Source organism: Plasmodium yoelii (assembly GCF_900002385.2).
Source record: "Plasmodium yoelii strain 17X genome assembly, chromosome: 12".
Lineage (NCBI taxonomy): Eukaryota > Apicomplexa > Aconoidasida > Haemosporida > Plasmodiidae > Plasmodium > Plasmodium yoelii.
Window position 1 is genome coordinate 516,578 of NC_036184.2, and position 19,380 is coordinate 535,957.

A 19,380-nucleotide genomic window follows, 5' to 3' on the forward strand; every position below is an offset into this window, starting at 1 on the left:
TTTAAATCTTCTTTTATTTTATAAAATTTATGAACATTTTAAAAATACTCCTAATTATGTTTGCGTGTCATGAATAAATAATAATCACAATAAAAATAAATACAATGGGCTCAAAATACTAGCCCAGTATATATTTTTTTTTTTTTGATGATTTTAAAAAATTCCAATCTCTTCCTACAAAACTTCACATTTCGATGCTGTATATCGAAATGAAAAATCACATTATTACATATACATCTTCGATTGTTATAACTATATTTGAATAAAAATGAAAAGCATTTTGGAAAGAAATAGATTTAGAATAACCCATAAATTTACAAGGTTTTATAATAGTACTGAGAATAATGAGCATAGAAAAAATAATAACTCTATTGTTAAAAGCGATAATTCAATAATAAACTACAAAATGGTATTAGGGATTAAAAAAATTGAGATTTCCAATTTATCATCATTATGCAGAGATTTTCATAATATTTTTCGAATAAATAAATATGCATTGGTAAAATATACAAATGATGTATTACCATTTATAAAATATTTAAGAACAAGCGAAATAGTTATGATTTTACACCATTATGCACATATAAATTATAATAATATAAATTTTTATAATAATGTATGGAATCAAATCATAAATAAATTATATGATATAGATTGTAAAGAGCTAGCTTTAATTATATATAGTATGGGTAAAATAAAATATTTAAATAATAAAGATATGATTTTACTTTTTGAAAGTGAAATAAAAAAATGGATAAATAAATTAAGTGGTAGAGATTGCTCATTAATATTAAAAGGATTGAACAATTTAAATTATAATAATAATAATATATATTTAATGATATATGATCGAATATTAACTATTGCTGATGATCTTAATTTATTAGACATATGTATAATACTTAATACACATAGTAAATCTAAAAACATAAACATAAATATTTTTGAAATTTTATTAAATAAATCTTTATCATTTTATTCTTTTTTAAATGAGCAATGTATTGCTTCATTATTATGGAGTGTTAGTAATGCCAGTATAAAATCAGAAAAATATTTTTCTCTTCTTACTCTCAAGCTCAGATTGTTAATGCATGAAAAGTTAATCAAAAATTCTGAGATCAGTCAAGAAAAAATACCCGATAGCAATGCACAGAATGTCGACATAAAAAAAGATGCGACCCGAGATAAGGCCCCAATTAACGACCCCGACAGCGGCAAAGTTTTAGAACGACCAAACAACGACAAAATTTTAGAACGACAAAAACAAAATGTAGAACGACCCCAACGAAATGTAGAACAACCCCAGCAAAGTGTCGAGCGGAATAATCAAGGGAAAATTACTAATGACAATGACAATTTTTTTGAAAATTATAATGACGTCATTTCAGAATCACAACCATATGACAGTGAAGATAAACAAGATGATGATAATTTAAAAAGTTTAAATTACGAAATAAGTATGAACAGTTCATGTAAATATGAAAATTTAATACCTTCGATTATCTATTCATTTGGAAAACAACGAACATATTTAAAAAATAATATAAATATAGATAAAAAATTATATAACCACATTATTAACAGTTATAATGCTCAAAATTATATAAATAAATCACCAGTTGATACTGTGTATATATTTGATATATCTAGAGATTTTTTAAGAGATAAAAATGTGTTTAATAATAGTAATATTAATGATAAAAATAAAATAAAATTAAAAAAATATCAAAATAAAAAATATTATGAACATATTATTTTTATAATAAATAACTACTTAACACATTTTATAAACAATGTACATTATAATGATTTAAAAAATATATTATTTGGGATAGCAAAAATAGAAATGTTTATAGATAAAAAATTATTTAATAATATTTTTGAATTAATTATATTTCATGTTAAAAAAAATATGTATAAAAGTTATGAAATAATTAATTTATCAAGATCTTTATCCTTATTACCACATGTACCCACAAATATATGGATAGACATTTTTGAATTTTACAAAAATAAGTTTATTTCAAATACAAGTGTAAAAAACAATTGCTATCTATTTTATATATTTTCTTTTGTTAAAAAAAAATTAAATAATTATAATTTTGACATATGTTTAATTGAGCATATAAATAAAAAAATTGTTAACATTAATGAGGATGATGTAATAAATGTAATAAAAGCTTTGATCAATCTTAATTATTATAACAACGAATTAGTAAATAACATATCAAATTATATAGAAAAAAATTATACAGCTTTTAATTTAATAGATATTGTATATATATTAAAATATTTCACATCCATGGATTTAAGGAATACAAATATTTTTTCATTATTTGCTTTAACAGTTAAAAAAAATAATACAAAACATAATTATGCTATAATTTCAACAATCTCGTCTTTTTATTTACAGGTTTGTGACTATACATACATGTTATGCATATTATAATAAAAATGTATTATCTTTTTATTAATTAATCCTTGTTTTTTTATCATTTTAACTAGTGGTTTATATTTTTTACAAGCTATATATTCCATTTTTCTCTTTATAGATGAATATATTCCCTAAAACAATTGAGGATATATTATTACAGGAAAAAAAAAGTAGTGAAATTTGTTTCAAAACTGAAGAAATTATTTGTGATGAATAATTTTTTTTTTAAATGCTTTAGAGTTTTCACTTTATATTAATAATTTGTACATTCAAAATTTTACTATGTAATTTCTTCATTTTTTTGTAAATATTTTTAAGCTTTATAAAATTTGTAAAAGGAATTAATATGAGGTTCCTTTGTATCAGCAGTAGATGTTGGTTCCCCTTTTTTTGTTAAGCTATCTTCAAATGGAAAACAAAAAATATTTTTTAAATATTTCTGATCAAAACCTTTAGGAAATAAATTCTCATTCCCCCACCTTCCATTTCCCTTTATAACATCATGATTTAAATTTAAGCTTTCTCTTGTATATTTTGGCAATTTAATATTATTTTTTTTTTTTTTTTTTAAGTATGAAATGGCATTTAACTCACTATATATGCTGGGGCACCACAAACCCTAAACAACAAAATGTTGATAAATAAATCGTCAAATATAAAATGTGTGTATCGACTATTTTAAGTATGTATATATATATATATGGAGAAAATAAATATAAGTATGTATACAATTTACTAAATTAATAAAAAGAATAATTTTTTAACTTACTTGAATAGTTCGTCTATTTGAATAAACTTTTGGACCTCCATGTTTTAAAAAATCTGTATTTCCAGCACTGTCTTTATATAAGTTGATAATATCAACAATATGTTTCGATTTAATATCTTTTAATGATATTTCATATCTACTATTATTTATATATTCAAATGTAGCTAGTGGCTCTTCATATTGTTCATGATGAATTTCAAAATTTAAATGTTTATTTTCTTCTTTGTAATCTGGTAAAATAAATCTCAAAAAAAATCTTACATTTCTACTGCTATGCCCTGTTTCACTATATCTTAGTAAAATTTTTTTTAATTGATACACACCATTTGAGCACATGGTTTTGTTAGCAAAAAAAAAAAAAAAAAAAACAGTCACAATGTTTTTACCCTACTCATATATGTGTGTGTATATATCCCAATATATTTATATATAATTCCTACATTTTACATATCTATAAATATGTATATATTCATACATATTACATGTAAAATTTATTGATATAATCAGGGAATACAATCATGTGCTCTCTTTTCAAACACTTACTATTTATTGTTCATTTATTTAAACATGTAACATTTTTAGCAAAGTAAATAAAATTAATTAAAATTAACGAAAAAATATATCTTCAAAAAAAAGCAAAAAATACATATAATATAATTAATAATTCATTTTGTTTTCCCCAAAATGACGAATTTTTAAAATAAAATATCGAAATAAATGTATATTAAAAATGTATAAATATGTATATGTACATGTACAAATAGTGTAACTATGTTTTCTTTTTATTCCAATTTTTTTATTTTTTTTCATTAAACCTTTGAACAATTAACTCCATTACTTTGTTTATATACTATCTTGCAAAAAAAAAATCAAAATAAGCTTACACTTTTAATATACCCTAAAAAAATACGCCAAAAGGAAAGCTATATTTTTGAATTGGTATTTTATCAAAGCCATAACAAAACAATTTCTATATATTTATAAATAACCACCATTTATTATTATCACGTTGTTTTATTTATTATCCTTTTTCATTAACTTTTATATATTTATTCGGTCAAAACATAAAACATTTTACAAGTTATGAGAAAAATGCAATATATCGAATAATTTTATCAATTTTATCAATTTTATCAATTTTATCAATTTTTTCTTATTTTTTCTTGTTCTTATTTTTGCAAAAAGAAAAACTTCGAATTATATATAAAAATAAAAGCATATTAAATAAACTGTATGATTACAAATTCTGCAGAATTTTTATATTATTATTTATTTAGCCCATAACGTCTTTTCCCATAAATTTTATCAGCTCATAAACTGAAATAAATATTTTCAATTTTAATAGTATTTCCTTTTTTTTTACTAAATATTTTTTTTTGTCTTTTAAATGGAAGAGTGTGAAACCTTCGAAGAGCTAATACAATTATTTGGGGATTTAAAAAGGGAAGATGTTTTTGTTTTATTCATCCATAGTTTTATTTTAGATAATGATTTTACTTACAAATTAAATAAAGAAAAAGAATGTAAATATAATGAAGATAAGAAAATACAAATCTCAAACGAATATATAAAATATACCCCAGATAATACAAGTGATAACTTTTTTATAAGTAAATTATTAATAGATCCAGAATGGAAAAATAATTCAAATAATTATAATTTTATGTATACAAATAAAAAAAACAGTGAAAATGTTACTTACAATTTAAATATATTGAAAATCGAAAACTCATTAGTTATTCAAATAATTAATGTAGAAACCCCTTCAAATATACATTCAATTACGATAAATATGGATGAATATATAAATGAGAATAACAAAGAATGTCTAACAATTAAAGAAAAATTTAATTTAAACATACCCAAATTAAAAAAATTATGTCAAACACATATATTATTTAATATGCAAAATAATGATAATAAACAAAAAAAAATAAATAATAATAATCTTATTATTGAAACAAGTGAACATAAAATTAATATGAACAATTCTAATTCATCAGAACAATTACGTGCTTTTCAAAATTTTAATGATGATCATTTTGATGATAAAAATCCAATAATAAGACAAAATTTAATACCTGATTTAAGAAATGGTAATAATATTTTAAAACCTGATGGCTTATTAGTAGGACCAAATAACAAATTTTTTAATCCGCAAAAATTGCGTTATGACCCTATTGGCCCATTTGGAAATGAACCAAATGCCGATATAAATCCTTTTGAATTTCAGAACAATTTTCCTTTCTAATTTTTACACTATGTGTGTATTATTCATTTTTTTTTTTACAAAAATTTATATGTAATTCCTTCAATAATACTATTTTTAAAACCGTTTTATTCTTTCATTTATATTAAGTTTATACATATATTAAAATGATAAAATAATTTTATATAGCTAGCTAGCTAATTTTTTTTTTTTTTTTGTACACACTTTCAGCAAGATATATTACCCCCATGTATTCATACATTTTTGACATGATATTAATTTCAACTATATGAGCATAAGGAATTTTCCCTTTTACTCAGTTAAATATTAAGTTAATTATATTCACAATTTTACACTGAAATAATAGCTATATGTAGCCAATATGCAAATAAAATTGTAGAAATAAATAATCTAAATAAAAATATGAACTATTTTATGCAATCTCATGAAGAATGTTTTTACAAAAAAAATTATTATAATAATATCCATATGCTTATAATATATATATGCTTGCATATGTATAAAACAGGATTAATAATTTAAAATATAAAGTCAATCCCTTAAAATAAGGATTAAAAGGAAATGGTGTAGCAGTATGGTGTCATACACTATACATATTTTATTTAGTAAAATTAGCTATTACTCACTCTAAAAAAATATAATAAAATCAAATATTTTCTTCGAGCTTTTTTCTTTATTTTTGCTTCAAATTAGTGTGTATAATTAATGTGTATAATTAGTGTAAAAAAATGTTTGAAAAATTTGGCAAAATGCATTTCACTGCAAAAAGGAGTCCTGTATTTTTTTTACAACAATTATTAAGTGTATCAATAAAATAATTATTATTCTTTATATGCAATATCTTATCACGATCTTGTGTTATGTTCAACATATTATTTAACGACTCTTTATCATCATTTTTTAAATTTGTCATATTATCCTCATTATTTATTGAATTATTTTCATTTAAATTATTTGCAATAAGATCAGTACCCAGTTGCTCTAAATTTTTGTTGACAAAAGATGATGTTGTTATTACATTTTTTTTTTCATTATTATATATACTCATTTGTAAATCATTGGATTGGCTAGACAAATTATTATTAAATGTCTCTTTTATTTCTTTAAAACCATTATCATTTTTAATATTTTCTTCATCTTTTTCTTCATCCTTTTCTCCATTTTTTTCTTCATCTTTTTCTTCACCCTTTTCGTCATCTTTTTCTTGGAAAGATTTGTTATCGTCCTTATCAAGACTATCATTATACAATTCTTTAAAAAAATCGGTAATTTCTTTTTCATCAAATTCTTTATCTGTTTTTATATTATCTTCTAATAAATATTCATTTTTTTCATTTGGTCTATAATTTATATCCCCTTGATTATATATATTGTTTTCTAAATTATTTTGTTTAACATTATTTTTATCAAAAGAGTTAATAAAATCTTTCAAATTAAATGTCTCATTCTCATTTTCATTGATTGGAATAAAATTATAGTCAATTATATTTTTATTATAAAATGAATTTTCAATTTTTTTATTAATTATTTCATTTTTATCATCAAATATATAATCTTCATTTATATCTTCTGATAATATTTTCATTTTTTTCAAATAGTTTTTTTTTTTAATTTTAATTATTTTTTTATTTATTTTGTAATGTTCTATTATTTTATTCCATGCATCACATTTCTTTAAAAATGAACAATTTCCAAAAATAAATAAATTATATCTAGCACGTGTTAATGCCACATTTAAACGTTTATAATTTGAAAAAAATGGATTTGAATCATCCATTTGTTCGTCTCCTTCTGATTCAGATAATTCATTTATTGGATGTGGTTCATCTACATTTTCTTCTAATTTTATTTCATTTAAACGATTATCATTATCATTATCATTATCATTAGATGATTTAATTGGATCGTTTTCTATACTAAGATTATTATCTTTTTTTTTTTCATTTTTTTTAAAAACACCCCTAGTACGAACACACATAAATATGATAATTTCTTTTTCTGTTCCTTGAAATCCATCAACTGTTCCTATATCTATAAAGTTTGAAACATTATTTTTGTATCCTTTTTTTTCGAAAAAAATTTTTAAAGCTTTTTTTAAGAAATATTTTTCAGCTGCATATGGGGTAATAATACCAATTTTTTTATACCACTCTTTAATATTTTCTGAAGTAAATATATAATGAAGAAATTCTAAAAACTGTAAAACTATTTCACTTTCGTGTATATTAATATATGAATTTTTAATTTTTTTTTGTTTTGAAAAAGGTATGTCATAAAAAACACAATGTTGTAATAAGGGAATAAAAAACCAATGAAAATTTTCTTCATTTTTTTGACATAATAATATATCATTAAAATTTGTTGGTAAATTTCCAAATTGGTTTTCTATAAATTTTGATAAATTTAAATCAGTTAAAATATATTTCATATTTTTTTTTTTCTCATCATCATCTACTAGTAGCTGTTTAGTATATTTTTTTATTTCTAATTCTTTTAATAATACAAATAAAAAATAATTAGCATCTTTAATTTTATTATTATAATAATGTCTATTAGGAAAATGGGAAATATCTGGATGCATTCGATATTGGATAGATAATAAATTATATTTATATTTATTAAATTTATGTATTTTTTGTAAACGTTCAAATAAAGATCTAGAATAATTATGTTTTTTAGCAAATAAAGAAAAAACTGTTGCTGATAATTGTTTTGGATCTCCTACTAAAATTATTTTTTTACATGAAAAAGACAATGGAATTAAAATATCTAATTCAATAGCTTGTGAAGCTTCATCTATTATTATAGCATCAAAATGATTTATATAATTTGTTAGTGAAATATTTGAACTTGATGATAAAGTTGAACATATAATTGTTGAGGTTTTTAATAAATTTTGTTTATATATTTTATTATCATCTTTTTTATTTAAATATAAAAATAACTGTTCTTTAAATTCTAGACTAAATTCTAATAAATCAGAACTTACATTTCCACCAATTCTAGTAACTATAGGATTAAATAAATTTCCATCTTCATCTAAAATTCCTGAATTTGATGAAACCAATCGTCTAAGTATTTCATCTATTGCTGCATTAGATGGTGCGCATACAAGTATTTTTTTATTTTTTATTTCTTTTGTTTTTTTTATATTAATTTTTTTATTATTTTCTTCTATTGACAATTTAGCCATTTCCCTATTTATATCATTAACACAAAATTGATAGCTCGATTTTTCATTTTGTTTATTATTTTTTTCAATATTATTTAAATTGGATCCAATAGAATCCTTATTATTTACATATGAATTATAAAATGATTCTGCTAAAGTTATTAAATTTTTAATTCTATTTTCATTATTTTTATGTATATCTTCTTCATTTGCAATATTTGTATTATTATTTCCATTTGTGCTAAAATTTAAAACCTGACTTGATGCATGCATAATACTTAGATGTATACCATATGCATTTTTATGTTCTTGTTTATTATTCTTATTAAAATAAAACGTATTTATTTTACTCATTTTTTCATTTTCAGAATAGTTATCAATAAAATCATCATATTCTAATGCATCAAAACAATTTTCATTAAAATAACAATAATCATTTTTTTTATCATAATTTATCCACCCATATGGACTTTTTTGTATTTCTCTTTTTTCTTGAGTTAAATTCCATCCTAAACCCTCTTCTCTATTTTTATAATCTTCATCAATTTGATTTATATTCAGATTTCTTTTTCTTATCAAATCATTATCCTCCATTTTATTCTCCATTTTATTTTCTTCACCTTTTTGATAAAAAATTAAAGCACTAATTATCCCTAAAATAGTTGTTGTTTTTCCAGTTCCTGGTGGACCCTGAATTAAGGTTACCCCTTCATTTAAAATGCTATTATTTATAGCACGTAATTGGCAATTATTATATATATTAAAAAATTTATTTTTTAATAAATTTGGTACATAATAAAATCCTTCAAATTGTTCATTTGCATTTTCTAATTCATCCATTTTGAAATTTTGAAACTTATTAAATTTTTCAATTATCTTTTCATCGATTTTCACTATTTTTTCATTTTCCTTAATTTCTTCAAAATTATTTTGTAATATTTTTTCTCTATTTAAATGTTGTCTAATTTTTTCTTTTAGTTCGATTTCTTCAATTAGTTCTTGATCCAATTCTGTATTATTTTCACTAATTACTATTTGAGATACGTCTTTTTTTTTCATTTTCATTATTTTTCCTTTTTCTTCCTCATTAGTATATTCATCTATGGTATCTTCACATTTGCGTTTTTTTATTGGAATTGAATTTTTTGATAATAAAATATTGTTTGGGTTCACATCCTCTTCATTGATACTTATCTGTCTTTCTGTTTTTGATCCCTTTTTTGATCCTTGAGTTTCTATAATTTCGCTAATTATTGAAGAATTTCTAAAATTGAACAAATAGTTAAATTGTCTAAGTGTTGAAATTAAGTTAGTAACTTTTGAAATTTTAACAAAATAATTATTTAATTGATCTTTGTTAAATATATCATATATTATACTTTTTCTAACTTTATCAATAATATCAAAATTTCGAAAATTTAAATTAAATTTTATTTTTATTTTTTCTTTATTTTTTCCAACTACATATCCAAGTAAATGTCGAACACAATATTTTCTAACCATATATATATTTCCATTATTTTTATCATTTATTTCTTCTTTTTTTTCTATTTTTACATCATCTTTCATATTATTAACATTACAATTATTTTTTTTCTCTTCACCTATGGTTGTAGAAGTTTCTTCTTTATTTTCCATATATATACATTTATCCAAAGATTCAGGGTTTATTATTTCTTCATCACTTTCATTTGATGAACATTCCTCTACAGTTTCGTTATCATTTTCAACTTGGCTATCTGATGAGCTGTCTTCTTTTTTTTTTAAAGAAGGATGTGTAGATGAAAAAATTAAATCATGCTTCTCTGTTTTTTTCGGAACAAATCGTAACAAAATTAAATCTCCATAAAATATATTTGAAAAAACTAATTCATCAAAAGGTATAGTAATATGAAATTCATAATTATATATTTCTTTTAAATCATGTATAATATTAATATTAAATTCTTTAAAACTTTCATTTTCTTTTTTATTATTTATTAATTGTTGTGTTTCTATTAAAAATAACGGAAAATATGAATAAAAATATTCTTCAAAATTTTTATAAACAGATGGTAATGTATTTATATTTATATCAATTTTTAATCTATTTTTTACAGCACACATATTTAAATTATTTTCACTTCGTAAGCTAGTATAATAATTCCATCTTAATATTATCCTAATTAAATAGTCTGAAACATCTATATATGTGTTTTTTTTTTCTATAATATATGATTGTAATATTAACAATACTTCATCACTTGTTTTATTATCATCTTCATCTTTATTTAAATTTAAACCTTCATTTTTTATATTTTCTTCTAATTCATGAAATTCATTATTTTCAAAATATTTCATAAATATATCCCAATTAAAAAATATCTTTATAAAATATTCATCATCCCATTTTTCCCACATTTTGTACAAAATATATTTATTTTATTCTATTTTATTCTATTCCTATATTCCCAATCTTGTCATATCAACAATTTCAAACATATGGTATGCATATATATATATCCCTTTGTAGAATAAAACAGCGTTGTTCTTCTTAAAAGGAAAAATAAATGATCAAGTTATTTTAAATAAAAACATTTTTTCCATCAATTATATATATATATATATTTATATTATCATGAAAAAAGCGAACAAAATTAGAGTAATATTTCTTAATCGCAATTTTCAATAACTTATGGGATAATTTTGCTATAGTTAGCAATACACCCACATTTTGTTAAACTTCCCATTTCCTATTCGCTACTTATATATATTATTGCATTATATTGCGAACAATTTTAGATAGAAAAATGGAAAAAAACGGCGGGAGAAATGCATATTAAAAATATATTTTTTTAATTTATTTTTATCACTATTTTTTTATCGCTATTTTTGCCACTTTTCATGTTTTGGGAAAAATTAATATGCGCAATAATAAGGCAAAGCATATTCCAAATGCTTTATTTTATACGCCCTTAATAATATATATATATATATATTTTTTTTTTTTTTTTTTTTTTTATTTACAACATCATTACTTTAATTAAAATTAATATTGCTATATTTTTTATATTTTATACATTTTTTCAACCACTGTGATATTTTACAAATGTTAGAGAGATAAATAAGAACATTGTTTATGTAAATTTATTATATACTATCCCCATTGTTTAGTTAAAAATATATAAGAAAGCACATAAAATTTTAGTGAGATATACTATTTAATATTTATGATACATTTAGTAACATAAAGGAGTATATCATAATAAGAATGCAAAACTAAATTGATAAGCTATTTATAATTTTATTCTACTAATATATAGGAAATATAAAACCCACTTTATAAAAATTTCATATTAGGAATATATTAACGTTACTATAAATCATGAAAAAAATAAAATATGATTTCAACAAAGCTTGAAGAATATATGATATTTAAATTTGTTTGGCAAGGTTGAACATTCAGAATTTACAATTAGTCAATTCGTTAATTGGTTAATTGGTTAATTAGTTAATTAGTTAATTGGTTAGTTTTAAATATAGTTGGCCAAATTAAACCTTACTAATGAGTATGGAAAGTTTTATGATATTTGAATTGAATTTTTTTACCAAGAATTTGTATATATTTATTTAATAATAAGATTGTCTTAATTATTAATATAAAAAATAAAATATAAACTAAAAATATAATGATATTACCAATACAACCAAAAATACATGAAGAAAAGACGAAAAAAATATATGCTTTTTTTTTTGTATATTAGCAATATTGTACTTATAAATAATAATTTGGTTCAAATCTTATAAAAAAAATTCAATAAAAATTATTTATTTTAACAATAAAAAATATATAAAGAAAAAATAACATATTTTATTGAATATATTTAAAACAATAAATATGTAGATTCCTCAAAATTGCGAACAAATTTATCTTATTTATATTTTTATAAAATATAATAGCAACGAAATAGAATGGTGCTATTTTAACAGACTACAATTTGATATGCTATAATTTGATATGCTATAATTTGATATGTTATAATTTGATATGCTATAATTTTACATGCTACAACTTTGCATGCTATAACTTTACATGCTATATTTTTGTATGCTACAGTTTTGTATGCTTAATAAATAATGATATAATATTTAAAAAAATATTATTTGATATATATTAAAACTGTAATATATATGGTTTGTTGTATTATATATACAGTTGCTTAATTTTAATGAAAAAAAAAAAAAAAACATTAGACGACTTGAATATGTTATTACTGTTAGTACCACGTGTTTTTTGAGGGAAACCATAAATATAATATATTTTTATAAACTCCAAAAAATATAATTTTTAATAATATGATGAGTTTAATAATGATATAATATAATATACTATATTATGCTTAAGTAATACAAAAAAATAATTTGTTTCATTCTTTTTTTTTATATTTGGTATTTTTCTAAAACAATCAATCAATCGGTGTTATCGACATACAAAATATGTGCATGTGCATTACATTTTAAAATATATAGGTACATATAAAAATAAAAAATATGCAATAATAATTTGTATTTTTATGATATCTATATATTGAAAAATATTTATTAATTTTTATAAGCATAAAATATAATTTTTTTGCAAATATAGAATGTATATATATAAATATATTTAATATATGTTATTCTTAAATAAAAATTATGATTCTATAAAAAATGATTTTTATATATTAAAATAAATAAAAATATATAATTTAATTTTAATAAAAAAAAAAAAAAACGAGGAAAAAAAATAATATAATTTTGTTTTTATAATTAAAATAAGACCAATATTATAAAAAAAACATTTATATTGTTAAGGGAATAAAAAAAAGAAACAAATCCACGAAAAAATAAGAATAACATAAAATATTATGATATAAAAAAAAACGATTATTTATAATTTCAAAAAGAAAAAAACATTAATATATTAAAAAAAGAAATATATATATAGTATTAGCTTACCAGAGCTTATATATTTATTAGAAGCAAAATATACAATAAAGATTTCTTTATCAGAAAATTACTATAATATTCATTTATAATATATAAATAATTTTTCGAAAATGAAGTTAAAATTAAATATAACTAAAAAAAAAAAAGGATTCGGAGAATCGATAGCAGATAGTTTTAAATCCTTTTCAAATAAAATATTTGGAACTGGAGTTGATAAATATTTCAAAGCAGTTAATGCTGCTATAATATTATTATTTATCACAGTTTTATATTACATACATAAATTTAAAACATCAACTTCAAGATATAAGAACATAAAATTATTATATATGTACTATGGATTTTTAGTATGTCTCACTGGATTAACCATTAGCATTAACTGGTAAAATATAAATCAATCAACAAATAAATAGCGCACACATGTATACATATATGCAAAAGCCGCAAAATTATATTTCCTTAATGCATCGAGCTGTATTGAAGACATATAGCAACTGTCATGGAAATATATTTATACAGAATTTATTTTTTTCGAGTGAAAAAATTGATATTTATTCATTGTGCCATATTATACCTTCCTTACTCGTATTAATTGATTTATTATATTATTTTATTTTTTTTTTTATTTGAATTTTAGGATGTATTTTGAGCACACAAAAAGCAAAAAAAAAAGTAGAATCTCATCATTAGATGTCAAAAGTAAGAAATAAGGAATTTTATATTTATATGCGTTATTATTATGCATACATAGTAATTTTCAATTTAATGGTCAAGTTTATAAAAAAAATTTACTTTAATTTGTTTTGGTTTTTAAATGTTGTATAGACACCATATTGATGTACAGAAAATATATATACATATATTGTGATTATATAAATATGAATTATTTCATTTTTTATTTTTTTTTTTTCCCTTTTTTAGTGGCGTATAAAAAAAAATAAAGGAATCAAATTTATTCAAAATGAGGATCTAGTATATGTGATGTATAATGGCTTACAGTTCAAACAAACATTCGGATCACTCGTTTTATTTGTTTGTTCGTTTTTTTTTTTAGATTTCTGTGAATAAAATAATTTTGTTTGTGTATTATGTATACATTATATTTATATTATTGCTTAAATTTATTTTTTTATTATTATGTTTTTTAATTTTAATAATATATATATAGAAAGAAAAGTCAAATAATCAAAAACAACATACTTAAAATAACACATTAAATTGGCTTACTATAATAACAATCATTTTGACAATATTTATAATATTTTTAAATAATTTTGTAAAATTTTTTTTACTCTTTTATTATATCATTCTTACCTTTTCGTCTTTATAATAATGAACATTTAATTGTGCCCCGTCCTTAAAATACCATATTCCGTCACCCGTTGGTTTATTATTTTTGAAGTTTCCAATAAAATATGTTCCTAAATTTAATAAATAAAAAATTCATAAATAATCGATCAAATTAATTATATTAAGATGAATTAAATTAACTATATGAACCAAAACATATGGTCATATAATAAAATGAAATAAATATGTTATGCATATTAAAATGAATGCAAACCATTTGGTAATATCCATTTCCCATGAGATAAATACCCATTTTCCCAATATCCCTCTAATACACTTTTGCACTTTTTATAAATATATTTTCCTACATTTATAAGCAAAAAATTAACAACAAATAAAGACCTTCCATATATATATACATACTAATTGGCATGTTTAATTATATAATATTCAGTTGTAATATGAACAACATATAATTATTACCATATCCATTTTTTTTTCCAAATCGCCAAGTACCTACATATATGTCTCCATTTTTATATACCATCAACCCTTCATTGTGCTTCATCCCGTTGGAATAGTTTCCATAATAATAACTTTTCCCTTCTTCATAAAATGTTTAAATAAAATTCATAAATTATTTATTATTAATGATAATACATAAAACATTCAAACTTGTGCATACCCACAAAATGTATAACAATATAATTACCATTTGTACTGCATGTAATGTTTTTTTTGGCCTTCAATTTATTCGAATCTTGCATAAGACTTAACAACTTTTCACTTAGTTTTTTCTTTTTTTTATTGCATTCCTCTTCACTATTTTTTTTGCTTCCTCTTTCTTCGCTTCCCTCACTTTCCCCTTCTTCATTTGGGCTTCTCTCACTTTGGCTCCCCTCATTTGGGTTCTCATCATTTTGGCTTCCCTTACTTTGACTTCTCTCACTTTGGCTTCTTTCACTTTGGCTTTCCTCACTTTGGCTTTCCTCACTTTGACTTCCCTTACTTTGGCTTTCCTCACTTTGACTTCCCTTACTTTGGCTTCCCTTACTTTGGCTTTCCTCACTTTGGCTTTCCTCACTTTGGCTTTCCTCTGTGTTGTCTAAATTTTCACTACTCTTGGATTTTTTTCCTTCTGATCTACTTTCATTTGACTCATTTTCGCTTTTATCATTATCACTATATTGCCTTTTTTCTCTGATCTTTTTATTTCCTTTTCTTTTGTTTGTATAATTATTATAAAAATATGTTCCTATCCCATTTTTTTTATTGTGTTCAAATGTCCCTTGATAAAGATCTCCATTAAAATATTCATATTCCCCTTTGAAATAAATAACGTAATAAAAAAAAAAAAAAAAATATTTTGAAATATATTAAATGGATTTAAAAGTGGGTAAAATAAAGCATTTTTGTAACAAACACTTTTTAAAATGTGTATATAATGCAAAAATTTAAATATATTTTAATAATTATAAATGGCAACCATATCCATGTTTTTTTCCAAGTAAAAAATTTCCATAATATTTTTCTTGTGTCTTATAATTTTTACAAGGATAAAATATTACAGTTCCTATTCCTGTATAGTTTTTCAGTGAAGTTGATGGTATACCATCATCCTTAAATAACTTCAATTTACTTTTCTTATTTTTATTTTTTCCCATTTTTATTTTTTTTTCTTAATAAGTATAAGAATTTTTTTTAAACGAAATAAAATGCATTTGAAGTGTTAGACATTTTTTCCCTATTGTAACAAACAAATCGAAAAATGTCTTTATTTATATAGAGAGAGAGATAGATATTCTATAATATTTATATTTTTATGTGTATATTTCTCCCCTTATAGACACAAAGAATAAAATGCAAATTTACTCAGTAAAATTGTGTATATATTGCGTATATGTGCAAAAAGCTATATTAAATAACTAGCTACAACAAAGAGAAAAAATAGAAATAAATAAAAAATATATAATAGTATAAGAAAACATAACTTAAAAAATGTTTTAATAAAAATTGGAATTATTTATAATTTTTTTCGAAAATCCAATTTATACGCTAAAGAAAAATTTGCAAAGCCATGGCAACTGTTAAATATTATTATAATAGATATTTTCCATTTTACATATAAATAATTTTATTTTTTTATCAAAAACAAAAAAATATATTTTTTTATTTCAGGAGGAGAGAATAAAGTTGCTCGTAGCTGCGAAAAAGGGTAATGTCGTATTAATACTTTTCTCCTATTTTTTCTATATTATTCATCCATATTCCGCTTTATATCATACTCGCTATTCTTATTTTTTTATCCATTATTCATTTTATTATATTAATTTTTTGTTTTTATAAAAATCAAATATCTAATAATTTATTGTGTAGGTGTTTACGAAGATGTCATTAATTTGTCTAAATTGCAAATTCCGTTAGGAGATTATGTGCAACCCCCGGTATGTTGAAAAACGGGCTTCTGTAGACATGACATTTATAAAAGAAAAAAGTCATGGTGCAAATAAATAAATATAAATATATATACTATTCGGGTAGTTATTTACCAATTAAAATTCAATACTCATGCACATTTTTAATCCGAATTCTAAACAAAAATAAATGTCTATTCATGTTCCTTTTATTCTTTATTTTTTTTTTTTTCCAATCCTATTATTTACATTATTACAACAGCACAATAGGACAGCTTTTTGGTATAGTTGTAGAAATGGAAATTTAAAAATTGCAAGAATAATTTTAAAGAAAGGAAGTAATATTAATCATAAAGACGCAAACGGAATATCCCCTCTACATATTAGTGTCAAATATGGCCATTTAAATATCGTTAAATTCCTTATTGAAAATAATGCCAATATAAATATTATGGATAATGTTAAAAATAAAAATTGTGAAAAAATAAAATCATAATTTTTATTATTTATAATATATATACAGTTTATATATCATTACTATAACCTTTTTTGTTTTAGGAAGGACAAACACCTATTTTTTATGCCATAATAAATAAACATTATGAAGTAATATTGCTATATTATTTTATTCGCATATAAATATATATATACAAATAATTATTTGCACACCTATATCAATGTAAAACACACTTTTTTGTGGCACACTTTTATATGCTAATTTATTAAAATGTTTCAAATAAATTAATATTTTACCATTTATTCATAATTACATGTTTTACAAAAAACGATTTAACCTACAAATTTAAAATGATAATTTTTCTAGACTGCAAAACTATTGATAGAGAATGGTGCCAATGTTCAAATAAAAGACAACGTAAGTTTAAACATTCTTAATATTCAAATAATATATATCAAAGAAAAATAATATTATGAACAAATAGCTATATAATATGACAAATCAATATAATTATCGTTTTTTTTATTAACAGAAATAATTTTTTTTTTTTTGTAGAACAATGCAACTGTTTATGATTATGCTGATTTTATGGGGAGAACAAAATTATCTTCATATATATTATATAAAAGTATTAAAATTAAAAAGAAAAATAATTTTACTATCTACTAATTTGTGTGGGATTTATTTTTTAAATTAGATATTATTTGGGTCTATATTTATACTTATTCATGCGGACATAAATATATATATATATATTATATTGTTCACATTTTTAGGTAACGAACTAATTGCCAAGAATGGCAATTATTTGACAAATGAAGACAATGAAACTTGTGAATAAAGCTAGGCTAAAAAAATATATAATCTTTATGGTTAAAGCCTATTTTAGAACTTATTTTTTAAATAACGTTATTTTTATTTTTTATATAGACAATTTAAAATAGTGTACCGAATTATATATTTTGATAACCATATTATGCTTATATATACAATGAATAAGCATTAAACAAATATGAGGGTTTATCAAAAAAAATACTTTTTTAAATATAAATAAAAAATGAAGACAATTTTCAATTACTATTATTTATTTTGACAACTTTCACCACATTTAAAAGACGATTGACGCCTTAAAATTCATTGATATATGCAAAATATTAAACAAAAAAGGGGAATTATAAAAATTTGTTTGGGGTGGTGTTAAATTAAAAATGCTAATAATGAGCAAATAAATATTTAGTGAATATTCTTAACCATAAACAGTCATGGTATGTAAGAAAAAAAATTGCCGATAAATATCAATTGGCCAAATGTGAATCAATGGCAAATATCATGTATATATAGAAATATTATGAAAATATTATGTACAAAATTTACTTTGCATTGACCTCAAAGTAAATTATTTAACGAATTGAAGTGCATGCATTGGTATATATAAATAAATATATATATGTAAATGCATGGATTTAATTATTTCTAGACATTTATTTTAATTCTGTATATATATATAAATATATATATATTTCTCCGTTATACAAATATCATACGCCTTCTACTTGAAAACCTATGGTTATTTTTAAGTTTTATACAAGTTTTGAAACTGATTTTTTATATTACTTTTATATAACAAAAAACAAAAAAATTATATT

General features: G+C 21.0%; 7 protein-coding genes across 7 annotated transcripts; 4 read left to right on the forward strand and 3 right to left on the reverse strand.

The window, feature by feature from the left end:
- Positions 1-268: 268 nt before the first annotated feature.
- Positions 269-2,651, forward strand: PY17X_1211500 (heptatricopeptide repeat-containing protein, putative; the record flags this gene model as incomplete). The annotated part of the gene is made up of 2 exons (XM_022956728.1): positions 269-2,413; positions 2,553-2,651. 2 exons carry the CDS (start codon positions 269-271, stop codon positions 2,649-2,651), a joined length of 2,244 nt encoding a protein of 747 aa, XP_022812587.1.
- Positions 2,652-2,747: 96 nt separating this feature from the next.
- Positions 2,748-3,539, reverse strand: PY17X_1211600 (ribosomal protein L43, mitochondrial, putative; the record flags this gene model as incomplete). Its single annotated transcript, XM_719156.1, has 2 exons — positions 2,748-3,053; positions 3,204-3,539. The coding sequence occupies 2 exons, from the start codon at positions 3,537-3,539 to the stop codon at positions 2,748-2,750; spliced, it is 642 nt and encodes a 213-aa protein (XP_724249.1).
- Positions 3,540-4,590: 1,051 nt separating this feature from the next.
- On the forward strand, positions 4,591-5,454 carry PY17X_1211700 (PI31 domain-containing protein, putative; the record flags this gene model as incomplete). The annotated part of the gene is made up of 1 exon (XM_719157.1): positions 4,591-5,454. The coding sequence occupies one exon, from the start codon at positions 4,591-4,593 to the stop codon at positions 5,452-5,454; it is 864 nt and encodes a 287-aa protein (XP_724250.1).
- A 694-nt stretch (positions 5,455-6,148) lies between these two features.
- Positions 6,149-11,005, reverse strand: PY17X_1211800 (DNA2/NAM7 helicase, putative; the record flags this gene model as incomplete). Its single annotated transcript, XM_721697.2, has 1 exon — positions 6,149-11,005. One exon carries the CDS (start codon positions 11,003-11,005, stop codon positions 6,149-6,151), a length of 4,857 nt encoding a protein of 1,618 aa, XP_726790.2.
- A 2,678-nt stretch (positions 11,006-13,683) lies between these two features.
- On the forward strand, positions 13,684-14,514 carry PY17X_1211900 (succinate dehydrogenase subunit 4, putative; the record flags this gene model as incomplete). Its single annotated transcript, XM_022956730.1, has 3 exons — positions 13,684-13,955; positions 14,211-14,272; positions 14,495-14,514. The coding sequence occupies 3 exons, from the start codon at positions 13,684-13,686 to the stop codon at positions 14,512-14,514; spliced, it is 354 nt and encodes a 117-aa protein (XP_022812588.1).
- A 15-nt stretch (positions 14,515-14,529) lies between these two features.
- Positions 14,530-16,527, reverse strand: PY17X_1212000 (MORN repeat protein, putative; the record flags this gene model as incomplete). Its single annotated transcript, XM_022956731.1, has 6 exons — positions 14,530-14,631; positions 14,888-14,994; positions 15,138-15,227; positions 15,347-15,469; positions 15,576-16,187; positions 16,350-16,527. 6 exons carry the CDS (start codon positions 16,525-16,527, stop codon positions 14,530-14,532), a joined length of 1,212 nt encoding a protein of 403 aa, XP_022812589.1.
- A 413-nt stretch (positions 16,528-16,940) lies between these two features.
- PY17X_1212100 (ankyrin-repeat protein, putative) lies at positions 16,941-18,575 on the forward strand (the record flags this gene model as incomplete). Its single annotated transcript, XM_022956732.1, has 8 exons — positions 16,941-16,949; positions 17,042-17,078; positions 17,240-17,307; positions 17,540-17,737; positions 17,836-17,883; positions 18,101-18,151; positions 18,290-18,362; positions 18,511-18,575. The coding sequence occupies 8 exons, from the start codon at positions 16,941-16,943 to the stop codon at positions 18,573-18,575; spliced, it is 549 nt and encodes a 182-aa protein (XP_022812590.1).
- Between the last annotated feature and the right edge of the window lie 805 nt (positions 18,576-19,380).